Genomic DNA, 22,855 nt, shown 5'->3' with positions numbered 1-22,855 from the left:
GTGTGACCCTGGGGAGGTCAGTGTGTGACCCTGGGGAGGGGAGAGGTGAGTGTGTGACCCTGGGGAGGGGAGAGGTGAGTGTGTGACCCTGGGGAGGTCAGTGTGTGACCCTGGGGAGGGGAGGGGAGAGGTGAGCGTGTGACCCTGGGGAGGGGAGAGGTCAGTGTGCGACCCTGGGGAGATGTCAATGTGCGACCCTGGTGCTGACCCCTGACTTTGGCTCCTCTCCATTTTACAGGGTGACGAGGTGGGTCTGCAGAAGAAGTTGAGGACAGAGGTTATGCAGCTGGAGGACACCTTGGCCCAGGTCCGCAAGGAGTACGAGATGCTGCGCATCGAATTCGAGCAGACACTGGCCGCCAACGAACAGGCGGGTGAGAACGAGGGGCCGTAGGGAGGGAGGGAGGGAAGAGGAGGAGTGAGGGAAGGTGGAGGCAGGAGGGAGGGAATGGAGGAAAAGAATTGAAAGGGTGGGAATGGAGGACGAGGTGGAGGAGAGAGTGGGGGAAGAGGAGGAGGAGTGAGGGAGTGGGGAAGAGGAGGAGGAGAGAGGGAGTGGGGGAAGGGGAGGAGGAGAGAGGGAGTGGCGGAAGAGGAGGAGAGAGGGAGTGGGGAGGAGGAGGAGAGGGAGTGGGGAAGACATGGAGGAGGAGAGGGGGAGTGGGGGAAGGGGAGGAGAGAGGGAGTGGGGAAGACATGGAGGAGGAGAGAGGGAGTGGGGGAAGGGGAGGAGGAGAGAGGGAGTGGGGGAAGAGGTGGAGGAGAGAGGGAGTGGGGGAAGGGGAGGAGGAGAGAGGGAGTGGGGGAGGAGAGAGGGAGTGGGGAAGAGGAGGAGGAGAGAGGGAGTGGGGAAGACATGAAGGAGGAGAGAGGGAGTGGGGGAAGGGGAGGAGAGAGGGAGTGGGGAAGACATGGAGGAGGAGAGAGGGAGTGGGGGAAGGGGAGGAGGAGAGAGGGAGTGGGGGAAGAGGTGGAGGAGAGAGGGAGTGGGGGAAGGGGAGGAGGAGAGAGGGAGTGGGGAAGAGGTGAAGGAGAGAGGGAGTGGGGAAGAGGTGAAGGAGAGAGGGAGTGGAGGAAGAGGAGGAGGAGAGAGGGAGTGGGGAAGAGGAGGAGGAGAGAGGGAGTGGGGGAAGAGGAGGAGGAGAGAGGGAGTGGGGGAAGAGGTAGAGGAGAGAGGGAGTGGGGAAGAGGAGGAGGAGAGAGGGAGTGGGGAAGAGGAGGAGGAGAGAGGGAGTGGGGAAGAGGAGGAGGAGAGAGGGAGTGGAGAAGAGGTGGAGGAGAGAGGGAGTGGAGGAAGAGGAGGAGGAGAGAGGGAGTGGGGAAGAGGAGGAGGAGAGAGGGAGTGGAGGAAGAGGTGAAGGAGAGAGGGAGTGGGGGAAGAGGAGGAGGAGAGAGGGAGTGGAGGAAGAGGAGGAGGAGAGAGGGAGTGGAGGAAGAGGTGAAGGAGAGAGGGAGTGGGGAAGAGGAGGAGGAGAGAGGGAGTAGAGGAGGAGGAGAGAGGGAGTGGGGAAGAGGAGGAGGAGAGAGGGAGTGGGGAAGAGGTGGAGGAGAGAGGGAGTGGGGGAAGAGGAGGAGGAGAGGGAGTGGGGAAGAGGTGGAGGAGAGAGGGAGTGGGGAAGAGGTGGAGGAAAGAGGGAGTGGGGAAGAGGAGGAGGAGAGAGGGAGTGGGGGAAGATGTGGAGGAGAGAGGGAGTGGGGGAAGAGGAGGAGGAGAGAGGGAGTGGGGGAAGAGGTGGAGGAGAGAGTGAGTGGGGAAGAGGTGGAGGAGAGAGGGAGTGGGGGAAGAGGAGGAGGAGAGAGGGAGTGGGGGAAGAGGAGGAGGAGAGAGGGAGTGGGGAAGAGGAGGAGGAGAGAGGGAGTGGGGGAAGAGGAGGAGGAGAGAGGGAGTGGGGAAGAGGTGGAGGAGAGAGGGAGTGGGGAAGAGGAGGAGGAGAGGGAGTGGAGGAGGAGCAGGAGGAGAGAGGGAGTGGGGAAGAGGAGGAGGAGAGAGAGAGTGGGGAAGAGGAGGAGTAGAGGGGGAGTGGGGGGAGAGGAGGAGGAGAGAGGGAGTGGGGGAAGAGGAGGAGGAGAGAGGGAGAGGGGGGAGAGGAGGAGGAGAGAGGGAGTGGGGGAAGAGGAGGAGGAGAGAGGGAGAGGGGGGAGAGGAGGAGGAGAGGGGGAGTGGGGGGAGAGGAGGAGGAGAGAGGGAGTGGAGCAAAAGGAGGAGAGAGGGAGTGGGGAAGAGGAGGAGGAGAGAGGTAGTGGGGAAGAGGAGGAGGAGAGAGGGAGTGGAGGAAGAGGAGGAGAGAGGGGGTGGGGGAAGAGGAGGAGGAGAGAGGGAGTGGGGGAAGAGGAGGAGGAGAGAGGGAGTGGGGGAAGAGGGGGAAGAGGAGGAGGAGAGAGGGAGTGGGGAAGAGGAGGATGAGAGAGGGAGTGGAGAAAGAGGAGGAGGAGAGAGGGAGTGAGAGATTGAAGGGAGAGATGAAGAAGGTTGTGTGTGTATGAGGCTCAGGACCGCACTAGAGGCCCTTGCCTTCCCTTCCCTCCCCCCACCCCGCCCCGCCCCCGACACTGTGAGGGGCCCTGATGGGAAACCCCTGACACCACTGACTTGTTATCCTCCAGGGCCCATCAACAGGGAGATGCGGCACCTGATCAGCAGCCTCCAGAACCACAACCACCAGCTGAAGGGGGACGTGCAGCGTTACAAACGGAAACTGCGGGACACCCACACAGAATTGGCCAAAGTGCGGAGGAAGGTCTGGGAGTCGCACAGCGAGTTTGGCACGGTGAGTGAGGAGCGCGGGGGAACCGTGGGGTGGAGGGAGGGGAGGCGGCGGGGTCCGAGCCAGGAGAGAGGGTGGCGAAAGGAACTGCTTGACAGGGGAGGGAGAAAAGGCCAATCACAGAATCTTACAGCAAAGAAGGAGGCCATTCGGCCCATCGTGCCTGTGCCAAGAAATTTCTGCCGTGTGTGTATGGCTCAGTACCACTCCGGGTGTGAGATCGGGCCGGGAATGGAGCCTGGGCCTTTCCTGACTCCGTATCATGTGGGGAAGTGTGAAATTATCCAGTAGCAAAATACTGCGGATGCTGGGAATCCGAAATAACAACAGAAAATGCTGGAAACACTCAGCAGGTCAGGCAGCATCCGTGGAGAGAGAAACAGAGTTAACGTTTCAGGTCTGATGAAGGGATATTTGTGAAATTATCCACATAGGTAGGAAGAATGGAAAAGCAGAATATTTTTTATAATGTGGGACACTAGGAAATGTTGGTACTCAGAGGAACCTGGGTGTCCTTGTACATGAATCACAGAAAGTTAACATGCAGGTACAGCAAACAATTAGGAAAGCAAATACTATGTTGGCCTTTATTACAAGGGGGTTGCAGTATAAGAGTAAAGACTTACTGCAATTATATAGGGCCCTGGTGAGACCACACCTGGTGTACTGTGTACAGTTTTGGTCTCCTTACCTAAGGATGGATATAATTGGATTAGAGGCGGTGCAATGAAGGTTCACTAGATTGATTCCTGGGATGAGAGGGTTGTCCTATGAAATTGAGTAGACTGGGCCTATGCTCTCTGGAGTTTAGAAAAATGAGAAGTGATCTTATTGAAAGATATAAAATTCTGAGGTGGATTGACAGGGTAAATGCTGAGAGGCTGTTTCCCCTGGCGAACGAGGGGGGAAAGTCTCAGGATAAGGGGTCGGCCATTTAGGACTGAGATGAGGAGAGATTTCTTCATTCAGAGGGTGGTAAATCATTGGAGTGCCCTACCCCAGAGGGCTGTGGATGCTCAGTCGTTAAGTATAGGTGGCATAGTGGTTAGCACTGTTGCCTCACAGCGCCAGGGACCCGGGTTCGAATCCGGCCTCGGGTGACTGTCTGTGCGGAGTTTGCACATTCTCCCCGTGTTTGCGTGGGTTTCCTCCGGGTGCTCCGGTTTCCTCCCACAGTCCAAAGATGTGCGGGTTAGGATGATTGGCTGTGATAAATTGACCCTTAGTGTTAGGGGGATTAAATACGTGGGGTTACGGGGATAGGGTGGGATATGTGTTGGCGTAGGGGTTACGGGGATCGGGTGGGATATGTGTCGGTGCAGGCTCGATGGGCCGAAATGGCCTCTATCTGCACTGTGGGGTTTCTGTGATTTCTGTGATATTCAGGACTGAGATCGATAGATTTTTGGGACACATAAGGGAATCAAGGGATATGGGGATAGTGCAGGAAAGTGGAGTTGAGGTCGAAGATCAGCCATGATCTTATTGAATGGCGGAGCAAGCTTGAGGCTGTATGGCCTACTCCGGCTCATAATTGTTATGTTCTTATGTATCTGGAGCTGATGAGAGGGGGGGTTTAGCTGGGTGTCAGTGCCGGCAACGTTTACATTGACAGCCCGTGTCTTTGACCAGAATTGTCCACACCGTCCCTCATTTATTATTTCCCTTCCAGGCACATCCACGAGGACCCAGCGGATCGCAGCTTCCGGCCGGCGTCGAGCCAGTCGAGGAGCCTCCAGAGGTCAAGCAGGAGCCTGAGGAGCCCTGGGTCAAGAGGGAGAAAGAGGAGGAGGAAGAGGAGGTGGCAGCCAAGGCCAGAAAACACCAGCAGCAGGAGGAGGAGGAGAAAGAGAGGGAGCGGGAGAGGCGAGAGAAGGAGCGGGAAAAGGAGAAAGAGAGGGCCAGGGAGAAGGGGAGGGAGAAAGAGGCAGAGAAAGAGCGAGAGAAGGACAAGGAGAGGGGCAAGCCAGAAGATGCCAAGAAGAAGGAAGTGGAGATGATCAAACAGCTGAGAGGGGAACTGAAGTAAGTAAACAGGTATTGAGGGAGAGAGCTGGCGGGGGGGGGGGGGTCGCATGGGGGGGGTCAGGCACTGACCAGCTGGGCCGAATGGTCTGTTTCTGTGCTGTAAATTCTATATAAGAACTGTGCACATTGCTCCAAGTGTGGTCTAACCCAGGTCTTTTTCCCCTCTCCCCCTCCCCCACACCTTGTCTACAGGAGAGCTCAGGAGAGTCAGAAAGAGATGAAGCTTTTGCTGGACATGTACCGCTCATCGCCCAAAGAGCAACGCGACAAAGTGCAGCTGATGGCATCGGAAAAGAGGGCGAAAGCGGAGGTGAGGGCGAGAGAGCGGACTAGGGTCATTGTGGGGTGGGGGGGAATAAAAAACCTTGGCAACTGCTCCCCAGACCCAGTAGCCCGTCAGGGACCCTGTTTAAAGAGGGAGTCGAAGGCTATGTTGCCTACTCGGTGCCAGGGTAAAGGACATCTCCGGGCTGGAGAAGAACTTGGAGTGGGAGGGGGAGGATCCAGTTGTCGTCATCCACGTAGGTACCAACGACATAGGTAGGATTAAGAAAAAGATTCTGCTGAGAGAGTTTGAGCAGCTAGAGACTAAATGGAAAAGCAGAACCACAAAGGTAATAATCTCTGGATTATTACCTGAGCCACGAGCAAATTGGCATAGGATCAGGGAGATGAATGCGTGGCTCAAAGATTGGTGTGGGAGAAGTGGGTTTCGATTCGTGGGGCACTGGCACCAGTACTGGGGAAAGAGAGAGCCGTTCCGTTGGGACGGACTACACCTGAACCATGCTGGGACCAGAGTTCTATCGAATCGAATAACTAGGGAGGTAGATAGGGCTTTAAACTAAATAAGTGGGAGGGAGGGTCCCGGTGGAGAGAAATCTAGAATGCTAAAGAGAAAAGACAAGGAAGCAGTGTGGGAAAGTGATTGGTGTAAGGATAACCAGATTGTGTTAGGAAGGGACAGAGCGTACAAACAAAAGAGTGCACTAACAAATAGGGTCCGGGTAAGAAAAAATGGTAATAAGACAAATAGGGCCATAGTACAAAAAATGTTAAGATATCTAAAAATGTTAAAAAGACAAATCTAAAGGCACTGTATCTGAATGCACGAAGCATTCGTAATAAGGTAGATGAATTAACAGCGCAAATAGATGTAAACGGATACAATATAATTGCGATTACGGAGACATGGCTGCAGGGTGACCAAGGCTGGGAGCTGAATAGCCAAGGATATTCAATATTTAGGAAGGCCAGGCAAAAAGGAAAAGGAGGTGGGGTGGCGTTAATAGTAAAGGATGAAATCAGAGCAATAGTGAGAAAGGATATTGGCTCAAAAAATCAAGATGTAGAATCAGTCTGGGTGGAGCTAAGAAGCACCAAGGGGCAGAAAACATTGGTGGGAGTTGTCCATAGGCCTCCAAACAGTAGTGGTAATGTAGGGGACGGCATCAAACAGGAAATTAGAGATGCATGTAACAAGGGTACTACAGTAATCATGGGTGACTTTAATCTACATATAGACTGGCCAAACCAAATTAACAATAATACTGTGGAGGATGAATTCCTGGAGTGTGTACGAGATGTTTTTTTAGACCAGTACGTTGAGGAGCCAACTAGGGAACAGGCTATCCTAGATTGGGTATTGTGCAATGAGAAGGGGTTAATTAATAATCTTGTAGTGCAGGGTCCTTTAGGGAAGAGTGACCATAACATGATAGAATTCTTCATTAAGATGGAAAGTGAAGTAGCCCAATCCGAAACTAGGGTCTTAAATTTAAACAAAGGAAACTATGAAGGTATGAGGAGGGAGTTGGCTGTGATAGATTGGGGAGCTTCATTAAAAGGCATGACGGTGGATAGGCAATGGCTAACATTTAAGGAACAAATGCATGAATTGCAACAGTTATACATTCCTTTCTGGCGCAAAAACACAAAAGGAAAAGCGGCCCAACCATGGCTAACAAAAGAAATTAAGGATAGTATTAGATCCAAAGAGGAGTCATATAAAGTTGCCAGAAAAAGTAGCAAGCCTGAGGATTGGGAGCAGTTTAGTGTTCAGCAAAAAAGGACCAAGAGATTGATTAAGAGGGGACAAATAGAGTATGAGAGTAAACTTGCAAGGAACATAAAAGCAGACTGTAAAAGCTTCTACAAGTATGTAAAAAGAAAAAGATTAGTGAAGACAAATGTAGGTCCCTTACAGTAAGAAATTATAATGGGCAACAAGGAAATGGCAGAGCAATTAAACAAATACTTTGGTTTTGTCTTCACGGAAGAGGACTAAATAACTTCCCAGAAATGCTAGGGAACCAAGGATCTAGTGAGAAGGAGGAATTAAAGGAAATTAGTATTAGTAAAAAAATAGTGCTGGAGAAATTAATGGGACTGAAAGCCGATAAATCCCCAAGGCCTGATAATCTGCAACCCAGAGTACTGAAAGAGGTAGCCATGGAAATAATACTCCACCAGCCTCCACATTCAACGGATCATCCTCCGCCATTTCCACCACCTCCAACGTGATCCCGCCACCAAACGCATCTTCCCCTCCCCTTTCAGCATTCCGTAGGGACCGCTCCCTCCGAGACACCTTTGTCCACTCTTCTATCACCCCCAGCACCCCTTCCCCTTCACTCGGCACCTTCCCGTGCAAGCGCAGGAGATGCAACACCTGCCCTTATACCTCCCCCGTTCCCACTGTCCAGGGCCCCAAACACCCCTTCCAGGTGAAACAGCGATTTACTTGTACTTTTTGCAATCTAGTACACTGTATTCGCTACTCACGATGTGGTCTCCTCGACATTGGGGAGCCAAACGCAGATTGGGTGACCGCTTTGCAAAACACCTCCGTTCAGTCCGTAAGGGTGACCCCGAGCTTCCGGTCGCCTGTCATTTCAATTCACTGCTCCATTCCCACTCAGACCTCACTGTCCTCGGTGTAATGTATATACCTTTAAGGGGGGAACTATGTTTTACAGCTCGTGTATACTGCAGTACCGGCAGTGACCACACCTGTATATAGCACTGAGTAGTAATCTGTACAGATCAGTTCCACCGTGAGCCACGTTGAGTAAACACCTGTTGTTACCGTTCTCCTGCAGTCTGTGTCTTATTATACACGGACGCAACATTGGCGACGAGGCAGGTTCGAACCTACCTGCAACTCTGCATCACCTCCCGGGGATTCGTTCCTGGAGATCAGTGGATTGGAGGTCAAGGCCAGAGACTCGGGCGTCGACCATGGGCAACCGCCCAGTCATCCAGCAGAGACTCGAGAATTGCGGGGGAGGCTGTCGAGAGCCAGGCTTGGCTTTCCAGTCGAGGTGGTCCAGCGAAACGGGCTGGCAACAGGTAGTGCGCAGACCCTTCCCGGACAGTGGCGGGCTAGAGCCCGACCGAGCGGCACAGCAAAGGGCCGAGCAGCGTCGACGGGGGAGAGAGAGAGAGAGGGCAGAGCGCACAGGGCGCAGCCGGTGTTCAGGGGCCGAGCAGCGTCGGAGAGAGGGAGAGAGAGACACGCAGAAACCCGCGAGGCGCCGCCATTGCCACGAGGACCGCCGAGAGCGGCGTTGGCAGCAGCGCAGGAGAAGCGCGCGAAACCTACAGGGCGCCGCCATTGCCACGAGAACCGCCGGGAGCGGCGTTGGTAGCAGCAGGGGAGGAAGGAAAGCGCGGGAGACGCCATTTTAAGCCATTCGGAGACGCCATTTTAAACCACACCCAAAATGCCGAAGAGTGGCAGTATCACCGCATTTGACAATGAAGTCGAAGATTGGACTACATATGTCGAACGAATAGAGGTGTCAGATGACAAGAAAGCATCGGTATTGTTAAATTTAATGGGTGCAAAGATGTATGGTTTATTACGAAATCTAGTAACCCCAACGAAGCCAATGGAAAAGAGTTTTGAAGACATAGTAATGATACTAAAGGAACATTTAAACCCCACACCGCTGCTGATAGCAGAAAGATTCAAGTTTCACAAACGGAACCAGCAGAAGGATGAAAGCAATGCTGATTATTTAACAGAACTGCGCAAACTATCGAAACACTGCCAGTTTGGAGTGGGACTGGCAGATACCTTAAGGGACAAGTTTGTGTGTGGGCTTCAAAGTGAAGGAACCCAGAAACAGCTTTTCTCTGAAAAGGACCTTACGCTGGAAAAGGCTTTCAGCATTGCGGTATCATATGAAGCAGCAGCACGGGGCGCTGCAGAGATACAACAGAGACCGCAAGAATATGGCACAAACGAAATGTCATATGGAACAGAGAAGTGCTATCGCTGCGGCAGAACAACACACGACCAGAATGATTGCTGGTTCAAAGACAAAGTGTGCAGACAGTGTGCAAAAGTAGGACACATAGCACGAGTCTGCAGGTCGGGAAAGAAAACCAGCAATAAGAAACCTACCAAAGGAAAGTACAAGAAGGTACATAAGATGACGGAGAATAGTTCAGACGAACAAAAGAGTGATAACGACTCCGAAGGCAGGGAACTGAGTTGTCTGAAACTACATAATGTGATCACAACGGAGGATCACCGAACCATTTGGGTCACTCTCAAGTTAGCAGGAGTCCAGGTAAAGATGGAATTGGACACAGGATCAGCCCTAACAGTCATAAACCGACGGGACTACGAGCGGCCTTGAGAGACACAAAAATTATTTTGAAGACGTACACGGGGCAAAAAGTCTACCCCAAAGGAAAAATAAGGGTGACCGTTATATATAACGGTAAGGAAGCACCAAAACTAGACCTGTATGTATTGCAAGATGGAGGACCACCATTACTGGGACGTGAATGGATCCGGAAAATACAACTGGATTGGCATTCCATACAGGCACTAACTGTGGCTGACAAAAAGGATGACGATGTCACACCTGGGCGACTGTCAAAGATCCTAACTGATGCGAAAGAAGTGTTCCAGCAAGGACTCGGAACACTAAAAGGCATGACAGCGACGATTAAAATTGAAGAAAATGCAAGCCCAAAATTTTTTAAGGCCAGACCGGTACCTTATGCGATCCGCCCAGCCGTCGAAGCAGAGCTGGAGAGTCTGGAACATTCAGGTGTACTGTCCAAGGTAGACTGGAGCGAGTGGGCTACACCCATCATCCCTGTGATGAAAAAGTCGTTGAGCAGCACGCCCGGGGAACCAAGGAAGATTCGCATCTGTGGGGACTTTAAGGTAACAGTGAACCCGGTCCTTCACACCGTACAATATCCACTTCTGCGGATTGAAGATATTTTCGCCTCGCTATCTGGAGGGAAACGCTTCACTAAGATTGCTCTGGCCCAGGCGTATCTGCAAATGGAGGTAGAAGAAGCATCAAAAAAATACCTCACAATCAACACCCATAAAGGTCTCCACCAATACAACCGGCTGGTATTCGGGGTAGCATCAGCTCCGGCTATTTGGCAGAGGGCAATGGAACAAGTCCTGCAAGGGATCCCAGGGACCCAGTGTTATTCGGACGACATCCTGGCCACGGGCGAAAATGACAGTGATCACCTTGCCAACCTGGAGCAGGTGCTCACTAGATTGCAGGAATATGGGCTCCGAGCTAACCGCCCCAAATGCGAGTTTTTTAGAAAACAGATCTCGTATTGTGGCCACGTTATCGATAAAGAGGGGTTACATAAGTCCCCAGAGAAGATTGAGGCAGTAGTCAAGGCTCCAGCACCAGAAAATGTGTCACAACTGAGGTCGTTCCTCGGGCTGGTAAACTACTACCATAAGTTCTTGCCAAATTTGTCCACAATACTACACCCACTGAACACCCTACTGCAAACTGGGGTGCCATGGATGTAAACGAATGTAGACGAGCTTTCCAGAAGAGCAAAACACTAATCACATCGAAAGAGGTATTGGCCCATTACAACCCAGCATTACCAATTCGGTTGGCACCCTACGGCATTGGAGCGGTGCTGTCGCACAAATTCTCGGACGGCTCAGAGAGGCCAATAGCCTTCGCGTCACGATCACTAACCTCAGCCGAGCGTAACTACGCCCAGATTGACAGGGAGGCCCTCAGCCTAGTGTGGGGAGTGAAAAAGTTCAATCACTATCTGCACGGGCAGAAATTCACCTTGCTGACTGATCACCAGACTCTTGTCTCCGTTTTTAATCCGAAGAAGGGCGTTCCGGTGATGACTGCGCAACGACTACAAAGATGGTCACTTTTTCTAGGGGCGCACCACTATGAGATTGAATATAAGGGCACGAAACAGCATGGAAATGCTGATGGGCTATCACGCCTGCCACTGCCTACTGCAGAGGAAGCACCAGCAGTGGATCCTGTCGAAATATTCCATTCGACTATAGTGGAATACCTACCGGTAACTAACGCTTGTATTGAAAAGGAAACCCGAAATGACCCGACACTGTCTCGGGTATATGATTTGACGGTGAAGGGATGGTCAGCACATGGCAACTCACTGTTGCCAGCATTCTCGACAAGGAGAGAACAGCTGTCAGTGTGCCGGGGGACCTTGATGTGTGGATCCCGAGTGGTAATTCCACCCAAGTTAAGGGATAGAGTGCTCAATGAGCTTCATGAGGGTCATCTGGGAGGGGTAAAAATGAAAAGCCTAGCCAGGGCTTATGTGTGGTGGCCGGGAATTGATAAACAAATCGAGGACCTGACCAAGAGCTGCTCAGGATGCCAGAAAGTCCAAAATGCACCACCACAGGCCCCTCTACACCCATGGGAGTGGCCCTCATCTCCATGGCAACGGGTGCATATTGATTTTGCTGGTCCATTCATGGACTCAACGTTTTTAATAGCCGTGGATGCGCACTCGAAATGGCCTGAGGTCATCAAAATGTCCTCCACCACCATGGAGAAAACTATTGCAGTCCTACGAACCATTTTTGCCAGGAATGGCTTGCCAGAACAGATTTGCTCCGACAACGGACCACAGTTTGTGTCCGAAGAGTTCCGGAGGTTCTTGAAAAAGAATGGGGTAAGGCATTACACATCCGCCCCGTATCATCCAGCCACAAATGGATTGGCTGAGAGGTTCGTACAAACCTTTAAGAAGGCAATAAAGGCTATGTACAATGACAACATTCCGCTGCAGCACAAGGTGGACAATTTCCTGTTCGCCTACCGGAATGCGACACATGCAGTCACCAACCAGGCCCCAGCCATGATGTTCTTTAACCAAAGGTTAAGATCTCGCCTGGATTTGCTCAGACCAAACGTACGAAGAGATGTTGAGAGTAAGCAATTCCAGCACATCCATGAGAAGCCAACAAGGAGCTTCAATGTAGGGCAACCAGTCTTGGCCCGCGACTACCGAACAGAAAAATGGCAGCCAGGAACGATATGCACACGGCAGGGCCCACTAATGTACACAGTGGACGTTGGGGAGAGCATCGTGAGACGCCATGCTGACCAGATCCTAGAGTCACAGGAACAAGTCAACCCCGTGCCTCGCCCATACGTACCTGGTGATGAACCCGACGTACAGGTCGCATCTACCCCAGAAACAATAGCATCGGAAGCTGATGAACCAACCGACGACAGGGGGCCAGAATCGCCTCCGCACCAAGAGCAAGACACTCGGGAAAGGCGCTATCCAGAAAGGATCAGGAAGCCTCCCCAAAGACTGAATATATAAATAGACTATTTTCAGCTAATGTTGCATGTTAAAAGTGTTAATTGTAATTAGTTTGATATTTAATTGTTAAATGAGTGTTATGGTACTGTTAATCTAAAAGGGGAGGAATTGTAATGTACTGAGTAGTAATCTGTACAGATCAGTTCCACTGTGAGCCACGTTGAGTAAACACCTGTTGTTACCGTTCTCCTGCAGTCTGTGTCTTATTGTACACGGACGCAACACTCGGCCTCTTGCATTGTTCCACGGAAGCTCAGCATAAGCTCGAGGAACAGCACCTCATCTTCCGATTAGGCACTTTACAGCCTTCCGGACTCAATATCGAGTTCAACAGTTTCAGACCATAACCTCGGCCCCTATCATATTTTTATATATTTTTTATCCACACTTTTGGTTTGTGCCTTTTCCTTTTTTTCTCTCTCCCACATGGCAGCTGTCCTTCATTCTGCCAGCGCATTTCACACTTCATCTAGAGCCATCCTTTGTCTCTTTACCTGTCCTATTACCATCTCGTCTCGCCTTGAATATCTCTTAATGTCTCTTCACCTCCCACAGACCTTCCCTTTTGTTCTTTCATCCCCTCCCCCATTTCCCAGCCCCCAAACTTGCTTTTTAATCTGTTTCATTTCCTGCTTTTTTCTCAGTTCTGACGAAGGGTCTTCGACCTGAAACGTTAACTCTGTTTCTCTCTCCATGGATGTTGCCTGGCCTGCTGAGTTTTTCCAGCGTTTTCTGTTGTTATTTCGGATTTCCAGCCTCGAAATAGTGGATGCATTGGTTGTCATCTTCCAAAATTCTATAGATTATGGAACAGTTCCTGCAGATTGGAGGGTGGCAAATGTAACCCCACTATTTAAAAAAGGAGGGAGAGAAAACAGGGAACTACAGACCGGTTAGCCTAACACCAGTAGTAGGGAAATGCTAGAGTATTATAAAGGATGTGATAATAGGACACTTAGAAAATATCAATGGGATTAGACAAAGTCATCATGGATTTATGAAAGGGAAATCGTGTTTGACAAACCTACTGGAGTTTTTTGAGGATGTAACTGGTAGAATAGATAAGGGAGAACCAGTGGATGTGGTGTATTTGGATTTTCAGAAGGCCTTTGACAAAGTCCCACATAAGAGGTTAGTGTGCAAAATTAAAGCACAAGGGATTGGGGATAATATACTGAAAGGAATTGAAAATTGGTTGACAGACAGGAAACAGAGAGTAGGAGTAAATGGGTCTTTTTCGGGGTGGCGGGCGGTGACAAGTAGGGTACCGCAAGGATCAGTGCTTGGGCCCCAGCTATTCACAATATATATCAATGATTTGGATGAGGGAACCAAATGTAATATTTCCAAGTTTGCCGATGACACGAAACTAGATGGGATTGTGAGTTAGTTGTGAGGAGGATGCAAAGAGGCTTCAAGGCGATTTAGACAAGTTGAGTGAGTGGGCAAATACATGGCAGATGCAGTATATAACGTGGATAAATGTGAAGTTATCCACTTCGGTAGGAAAAACAGAAAGACATTATTTAAATGGTGATAGATTGGGAAATGTTGATGTACAAAGGGACCTGGGTGTCCTTGTACACCAGTCACTGAAAGCAAACATGCAGGTGCAGCAAGCAGTTAGGAAGGCAAATGGTATGTTGGCCTTCATTGCAAGAGGATTTGAGTACAGGAGCAAGGATGTCTTACTACAGTTATACAGGGCCTTGGTGAGACCACACCTGGAGTACTGTGTGCAGTTTTGGTCTCCTTACCTAAGAAAGGATATACTTGCCATAGAGGGAGTGCAGCGAACATTCACCAGAGTGATTCCTGGGATGGCAGGACTGTCGTATGAGGAGAGATTGGGTTGACTAGGCCTGTATTCACTAGAGTTTAGAAGAATGAGAGGGGATCTGATTGAAACGTATAAAATTCTGACAGGGCTAGACAGACTGGATGCAGGGAGAATGTTTCCCCAGACTGCGGGGGGGGGTGTCTAAAACGAGGGGTCACAGTCTCAGGATACAGGGTAGGACATTTATGACTGACATGATGAGAAATTTCTTGACTCAGAGGGTGGTGAACCTGTGGAATTCTCTACCACAGAAGGATGTGGAGGCCAAGTCACTGAATATATTTAAGCAGGAGATAGATTTCTAGACCCAAAGACATCAAGGGGTATGGGGAGAGAGCAGGAATATAGTATTGAGATAGAGGATCAGCCATGATCATATTGAATGGCGGAGCAGGCTCGAAGTGCCGATTCGCCTACTCCTGCTCCTATTTTTCTATGTTTCTATGAGAGAGCGGACTGGGGTCATTGTGGGGTGGGGTGGGGGGATGGAATAAAATACCTTGGCAACCGCTCCCCAGACCCAGTAGCCTGTCCCGGACCCTGTTTAAAAAGGGGGTCTCTCCTTCAGGGACCCTGTTTAAAGAGGGAGTCTCTCCTTCAGGGACCGTTTAAAGAGGGAGTCTCTCCCTCGGGGACCCTGTTTAAAGGCGGAGGGGGAGAAATTCAGTTGTTAGCGCCAGCCGCTAGCGCCTTAAGAGGACGAGAAGTGGGGCGCGAAGCAGCTAGCGCTGGGCGCGGCGCAATCTGCACCTCTTGCGAACTTCAGTCAAGAATTAGCGGCGGCGCAAAACCACAGCGCCCGCTCAGGTGCGCGCGCAGATCCTGATGTCATTTCATGGTGCAACGCCCTTGGTGCGCCCCGAACCGGAACTTCAGTGGCGCCCCCCTTCTGTGCGCCTGGCGCTCCCAGCGACTGGTTGAGTGGAACGGTTCCCAGTCGCTGTGGGGCGCTGGGGGCGCTATTTAAAGGGGACTCTTCCTGCATTCTTTGTGGCAGCCATTTTGTTCCACTCCTGTGTGAGAGAGAGAGATTTGGAGAGAGGCAAAGGGAGAGAGCTTTCTGCTTTGACTCAGCGCTCGCACAGGTACTTCTGTCTTCAGGCCAGAGCTTTGCAGTTGGATTTAACTTTCAGTGCCATAGCCTTGAGTCGCCACATATAATGGGGGCTGCAATGGGTGGAAACGTTGGGTTTCTCCATTGCATTGAAAGGGCTCAGAGACGCCGAGAGAGAGTGCCAATCATGGCCAGACGGAGGAGGGCCAACAGGCGTCGGCACAGGAGGCCTTACCCACCCAGGGTATACCGCCAGCAGTTCTCATACCTCAACATGTCTGAGGAGCAGTGTATTCGGAGGCTGCGATTCAGAAGGGAGGTGGTCACTGAGATCTGCCACCTGTTTCAGAGAGATCTGCAGCCACAGCTGAGGAGCAGGACGTTGCTGTCGGTGGCAGTGAAGGTGACAGTGGCTCTCAACTTCTATGCCACCGGCTCCTTCCAATCCGCTACTGGGGACATTGCCAATGTCTCCCAGTTCGCGGTGCATTGCTGCATCCGCCAGGTGACGAATGCCCTCTTCAGAAGGAGACGTCAGTATATTTCCTTCCCCATGACCCCAGACAAGCAGCAAGAGTGCGCAATGGGATTTGCAAGAATAGCGGGCTTCCCCATGGTCCAGGGCGCCATTAACTGCACGCATGTGGCTTTGCGGGCGCCTCTAGAGAATGCTGAGGATTACCGCAACCGGAAGGGCTACCATTCGCTGAACGTCCAGTTGGTGTGTGACCACAGGCAGCTCATACTAGCTGTCAATGCCCACTTTCCAGGCAGCAGCCACGACGCCTTCATCCTGCGCCAGACTTCTGTGGCAGACATTTTCGAAGCCCCGGCTCACCCAGGAGGCTGACTTATCGGGGACAAGGGCTATCCTTTGTGCACCTGGCTGATGACCCCGCTCCGTGCGCCCACCACCCCTGCTGAAGAACGATACAATGACAGCCATCAAGCGACCAGGAACATCATTGAGCACACAATCGGCGTGCTGAAGCAACGGTTCCGCTGTCTGGACCATTCCGGGGGAGCCCTACAGTACTCGCGAGTACCCCATTTCGTTGTAGTGTGCTGCATGCTGCACAACCTGGCTATCCTCAGGACTCAGCCACTGCCAGTAGACATTGGAGGACCACCAGAGGAGGAGGAGGAGGAGCACCAAGACGGGAGGGAGGCACAAAGTGCAAGGGCCATCCGTCAGCGGCTTATTGCAAGTCAGTTCTAGGCCCCCTCTCAGGGAATGGCTTGTGCCATTGAAAGAACATGAATGGAGCCGCTCCGCAAACCCTGAGCCGGTCAAGGCAACAAATAGTTCAAAGTGCAAACATGGACAATCTGAATAAAGACCATTTTTTATTTGACAAACTCTGTGCTCTTCCCGCATGACAAACAAATACAGAGAAACCCCCCAAAAAAGTCAGACACATAACTGGCTCTCACAACCTGGAGAAAATGAAAAAAACAGTTAAACAAAAATGACCATGATCCTCGGCCTTCATATAAAAAAAAACATAAAATCCTCGGCCTTCATATAAAAAAAACATAAAATCCTCGGCCTTCATATAAAAAAAACCACATTCTCGGCCTTCATATAAAAAAAAACATTTTGCCACACCTTCTACTTTTTCGCCTGCGAGAGTGATCCGCCTCGCTTGCGCGATTGGCCCCTTCTCGCCCTGCAGCTCCTCCTCAATGGGACCCCAGTGGCTGCAGCAAGGCTGGGGGAAGGCTGCTGAGGGTCAGATGGTGAGTCGGCAGATGCCCTTGGGGGACGGCCTGGACCAGCTCTGGGCCTGGAGGGCCCAGCTGCTGACTATTCAACTCTGCTTGGGCGGCAGCAGTCTGTCCTACGGGTGGTGGCAGCTGCAGTGGAGGAGTGACAGTGTTGGCAGCAGGAATGCTGCCAACCTGACAGAGCACAGGTACTCCCTGGTCGGCCGATACACTGGCACTCGCACGGGCCAGCACTGAAGCATGTGCAGCAATCTGCTGAAGCACAGCCTGCTGGGCTGCTGCAGCGCGGCGAGGGCCCGGCAATTCCTGGCCGATCCAGCGAGGGTGGCAGCAGTTAGTGCCCGTGTGGCCCTGATCTGTGTCTGCATCAGACCAGCCAGTGAATGCATGGCACGACTAAGCACTTGGCTGGAAGCCGCATGTGATGCAGCGAAGTCCTGCTGACTCCTAGCCTGTGCTGCCCCCGAAGTCCTGCAGACTCCTGGCCTGTGCTGCACTGAATTCCTGAACACTCCTTGCCAGTGACTCTATGGAGTCAGGCATCCTTGCCACTGCAGCCATGAGCTCAGTGTGCCTGCGCTCAGCCTGGGCGCCCATTTCACCAAGGAGCCGCACCTCCTCTGCGCTCACTGTAGCAGGACTGGAGGCCGCACTCACCCTCCGGGGAGAAGGCCGCCGAGCTTCCCCACCCCTCCTGCGTTGCTGCAGCCCGCTGGACCCCGGAGCTTCACTCTCCTCAGACCCTTCCCCCCTGCTCCCCTCCAGGGAAGACGTGTCCCCATCATGGCCATGGGCTGCCTCGGCTGAGTGTGGCACTGATGGGCCGGCTTCCTCTTCCTCCTCCTCAAATTCCGAATCAGACACAATGCCAGCTTGAGGGCCCGCCTCCTCACCTGGCGAATCAGCATCTGAAAGCAGGGAGGCACAAGAGTTGCTTTAGAGTGAGGCCAGGGCGGCAGCGAGGGAGGCATGAGTGCTGCTATGCACTGCATTGGTTCGAGAGTGGCAAAGGATGCTGGTGTGAGGCACAAGTGGAAAGAGAGAGGTCAAAAAGGTGATGACCTTACCATTGCTGTCCAGAACGGGGTCGGCATCTCCACTGGCGACGGGGCCAATCAGCCGGCCTCCCATAATCCGCTCAACTCGCTGCTCCAGGTCGCTGAGCTCTTTAAAGTCCGTAGCTGCTGCCTGCGATTGTGGGCCAGCTTGCCCTGCAAGAGAAAGGACGACCTCTGAGTACAGTGTCAAGCCCTGATCTTGCCTGCACTGCCTCCCATGGTGGAATAGCCCTGACAGTGTCAAGCCCTCATCTTGCCTGCACTGCCTCCCATGGTGGAATAGCCCTGACAGTGTCAAGCCCTGATCTTGCCTGCACTGCCTCCCATGGTGGAATAGCCCTGACAGTGTCAAGCCCTCATCTTGCCTGCACTGCCTCCCATGGTGGAATAGCCCTGACAGTGTCAAGCCCTGATCTTGCCTGCACTGCCTCCCATGGTGGAATAGCCCTGACAGTGTCAAGCCCTCATCTTGCCTGCACTGCCTCCCATGGTGGAATAGCCCTGACAGTGTCAAGCCCTCATCTTGCCTGCACTGCCTCCCATGGTGGAATAGCCCTGACAGTGTCAAGCCCTCACCTTGCCTGCACTGCCTCCCATGGTGGAATAGCCCTGACAGTGTCAAGCCCTCACCTTGCCTGCACTGCCTCCCATGGTGGAATAGCCCTGACAGTGTCAAGCCCTCATCTTGCCTGCACTGCCTCCCATGGTGGAATAGCCCTGACACTGTCAAGCCCTCATCTTGCCTGCACTGCCTCCCATGGTGGAATAGCCCTGATAGTGTGTAAAGTGGTGAATGTGCATGTGATTTTCATGAGAGTCCCATAGCTGTTGGATGAGGGCTGGGCATTGGGGCTTTCAGGACCCTTTGGCCGTAAAGTGAGGTGCACATGCAGGGATGAAGAGGATACTGGAAAGGGTACTCACCCTGACAACCCGAGTGAGGTCGTTGAACTTTTTTCTGCACTGCGTGGGTGTCCTGGGGACCAAGCTGTTGGAGGTCACTCTGTTCGTCACATCCCTCCAGGCTTTTCTGTACTCGCTGGGCAGCGGCCTCCTGCCACTGTCAGGGAACAGGACAGGTCGCCTGCGCTCCACTGCGCCAACCAGAAGCTTCAGGGCACCCTCGCTGAAGCGCTGCGCTCACTCCCTGGCCTTCTCCATAGTCGTGGGCGTTGCAATCTTGAAGCAGCTCTGTTTAGGCCTTGATTCAGGGCTGCAGTGTGCAGGGCGTGGCAGCAAAACAAATCGACCCTACCCCTTTAAGAGCTGACCAGCGCGTCTGCCTTCAATCAACAACTTGCTGCGCCCGCCCTCGGTGGTAGCGCCTCGGCTTGCTGGCTTAGCGCCTTATGATAGTCGTGCACCGCCTGCTTTAGCGCAGCAGCAACCTCTTGGGGCGATGCAACTCAATTTCGGCGAAGGTGGCGCTAAGTTGCGCCGGGCGCTACATTTAGCGAACGCCCGGCTGTAGCGCCCCAAACGTGGCGATACTGAATTTCTAGGCCCGAGTCTCTTCCTCAGGGATCCTGTTTAAAGAGGGAAGGGGAGAAATTGGGTGGAGCCGCAAACGGGGCGCCAAGCTCGCCTGGGCGCCAGATTTTGTGCTGCGATCGGAGCAGCAGCGATCGCCGGAAATTCAGCTTGAGCGCCCCAAGAGCGACACGGGGCGAGGCTCGAGGCGCTCCGCGTCCCTCTTAGGGCGCTGAAACTGAATATCGCAGCGCAACGTGCCGCAGCGCCACACGCTGCGGCACGGCGCGCTGCGGTACTGCAGGCCTTCCTCCCATTCTTAAGGGAGAGGGGCCTGCACCAGTGCGATGAGCGATCACGAGTGCCGGCAAAAGAGCCTGGCACCGAGGAGAAGTGCCGGCCTCTCGGAAAACAGCCGGCAATGCCGCGGGGGAGAACAGGAGGCCGGGGACGGAGGTGCTGGCAGGCGGCCGCTGAAAAAAACGGCCGCCCCGCACCTCCACCTTAATTTGCGCCACTGCCGCCACAGGTAGGCCCCGTGAACCGGGCGCGATTAGCAAGCGGCGCTACAGAGGTGGTCGCTGCCAAATATCGCGATCGGGGCGGTAGCGGGGCGCTGCGCACACCGATGATGTAATCGGTGGCGGCGCAGCGCAACAGGCTAACGCCGCCATTAGTGCCCCAGCTAAATATCGCGGGAGGCGTGGCCAGTGGCGCTAAAGCCACTGAGTGCCCTCTTTAGGCGCTAACTGGTGGCGCAGCCCACCGAATTTCTCCCCCGGAGTCTCTCTCTCAGGGACTCCTTCTAAAGATGTTAAATTGATTCCCCCTTCTGATCACCGGATCAGTGACCCTTGCTGAATTGCTGCACAGGTGATGGTGTCTGTAGCTGAATAGCTCACTGTCCAGACTCCTGAGGGCCACTGTTACGGGATCCTGGACGGGAAGTGATGGGATGGGCCCGGGGGGACAGGATGGGCCTTTCTTCCAGCGAGTGGGCGCTGACTGCCGGCGATCCCTTTGCAGATGGACAACCTGAGGCAGCGTGTGAAGGAGCTGGAGGAGAAGGAGAGGCACGAGGGCAAGAAGATGGCAGATGCAGAGGCCCTGCGCAGGATGAAGCTGGTGCACGAGCAGATGGAGCACATGCTCAAGAAGGTGGCCATGGCGAAACAGGTGAGGAGGTCAGGGGTGAAGGGTCGAGTTGGAGAGAGAGAGAGAGAGAGAGAGGAGGCTCAGCCTCCCCTCTTCTCTGGGACTGGATTTGACCACCCTAGGAACAGGAGGAGGGCATTCAGCCCCTCAAGCTTGTTCCGCCATTCAACGAGATCATGGCTGATCTGCAGCCTAACTCTATATACCCGCCTTTGGTCCATATCCCTTAATACCTTTGGTTAACAAAAATCTAACCATCTTGGATTTAAAATTAACAATTGACACAGCATCAATTGCCGTTTGCGGAAGAGAGTTCCAAACTTCTACCACCCTCTGTGTGTAGAAGTGTTTCCTGACTTCACACCTGAAAGGCCTGGCTCTAAATTTAAGGCTATGCCCCCTATTCCTATAATCCCCAACCAGCGGAAATAGTTTCTCTCTATCTGTTCCTCTTAATATCTTGAAAACTTTGATCAAATAACCCCATTAACCTTCTAAATACCAGGGAATGCAACCCTAGTTTGTGTAATCCCTCCTCGTAACTTAACCCTTGAAGTCCGGGTATCATTCTGGTAAACCTACGCTGCACTCCCTCCAAGGCCAATATATCCTTCTTAAGGTGTGGTGCCCAGAACTGCTCACAGTACTCCAGGTGTGGTCTAACCAGGATTTTGTGGTCTAACCAGACCCCGCGCCTCCTGCAGGATCCAACCGTACGTATATAGGAGCTGACACTGAGACACACACACACACGGGCCGTATAGTACCAGACGGGAGTGAATCATTCCCTTTTACCTGCCGTGTGTACTGCATATGTACAGGAGAAGACACTGAGACACACACACACACACACACAAGCCATACAGTACCAAACAGGAGTGAATCGTTCCCCTTTACCTGCTGTGTATAAGGATTTCTGACTCTCTCGCTGTCTGTGTATGTGTGTTTGTCTCCATCTCTGTCTCCCTCACTCTCTGTCTCCCTCACTCTCTGTCTCTCCCTCTCTCCCTGTCTCTCTCTCTCCCTGTCGACCACTCTCCCTGTCGACCACTCTCCCTGTTGACCACTCTCCCTGTCTCCCTCTCTGTCTCTCTCTCCCTGTCGACCACTCTCCCTGTCGACCTCTTTTCCTGTCAACCTCTCTCCCTGTCTCTCAATTCAATTCAATTCAAATCGCTTTATTGGCATGACAAGGTACATCTTATATTGCCAAAGCATCGAAAAACATTTATGGTTGAACACATAAACACAGATCTATCCATACAGTGTATAAACAGATATATCCCTGAGTGCATAAATATACATTCATATAATTTGTATATACTCTTTTCTTAGATTTAATAGTTGTCCCTCTGTTTATGGCAAGCTGTAACATAGTGTGCCGCTAAGGTTACACAATTTCTCTCTTCCCCTAGTAGGTATGGGAGTTTTTGGTCGTCATTCAAATTTCTGAATTCCGGACATATTTTTGTGAATTTTGGGTAGAAATTCTCCCTTATGCCCTGATATTTGCTACAAGCTGTGAGGAAGTGTATCTCTGTCTCCACCACTCCCTGACTGCAGTGAGAGCATATCCTTTCCTCTCTTGGTAGCCGGGTCTGCCTGTGTCTACCTTTTTCGATGGCCAGGCTATGTTCACTAAGTCTGTACATTGTCAAGGTTTTTCTCAGTTTGCTATCCTTTACCCTGGTCAGGTAATCACTGTCTCTCTCTCTCCCTGTCTCCCTCTCTCCCTGTCTCTCTCTCTCCCTGACTCTCTCTCTCCCTGACTCCCTCTCTCCCTGTCTCTCACTCTCCGTCTCTCACTCTCCCTCTCTCTCCGTCTCCCTCTCTCCATCTCCCTCTCTCCCTCTTCGTCTCTCTCTCTCTGTCTCTCGCCCTCTCCGTCTCCCTCCCTCTCCGTCTCCCTCCCTCTCTCTCTGTCTTCCTCTCTGTCTCCCTCTCCCTCTGTCTCCCTCTCTCTCTCTGTCTCCCTCTCTCTCTGTCTCCCTCTCTCTGTCTCCCTCTCTCTCTGTCTCCCGCTCTCTCTGTCTCCCTCTCTCTCTGTCTCCCTCTCTCTCTGTCTCCCGCTCTCTCTGCCTCCCGCTCTCTCTGCCTCCCGCTCTCTTTCTCCCCCTCTCTCTGTCTCCCC

At 52.5% G+C, this 22,855-nt stretch overlaps 1 protein-coding gene across 1 annotated transcript in view; it reads left to right on the top strand.

The window, feature by feature from the left end:
* The window catches only part of LOC147095522 (E3 ubiquitin-protein ligase BRE1A-like), a 228,344-nt gene that overhangs the window by 116,888 nt on the left and 88,601 nt on the right, over positions 1–22,855 (top strand). Inside the window, exons 5-9 of the mRNA XM_085973658.1 lie at positions 239–374; positions 2,605–2,768; positions 4,438–4,790; positions 4,986–5,103; positions 20,596–20,745. Coding sequence (XP_085829784.1) covers positions 239–374; positions 2,605–2,768; positions 4,438–4,790; positions 4,986–5,103; positions 20,596–20,745 — 921 coding nt within the window. The remainder of the gene's footprint in view (positions 1–238; positions 375–2,604; positions 2,769–4,437; positions 4,791–4,985; positions 5,104–20,595; positions 20,746–22,855) is intronic.

The sequence above is a fragment of the Somniosus microcephalus genome, unplaced genomic scaffold (genome assembly GCF_052327205.1).
Source record: "Somniosus microcephalus isolate GS21.2 unplaced genomic scaffold, FLI_Smic_1.0 unresolved_chr1, whole genome shotgun sequence".
In the NCBI taxonomy this organism is placed as follows: domain Eukaryota; kingdom Metazoa; phylum Chordata; class Chondrichthyes; order Squaliformes; family Somniosidae; genus Somniosus; species Somniosus microcephalus.
Note: the sequence above shows the minus strand (reverse complement) of the source record. Positions and strands in the feature narration are given on the sequence as shown.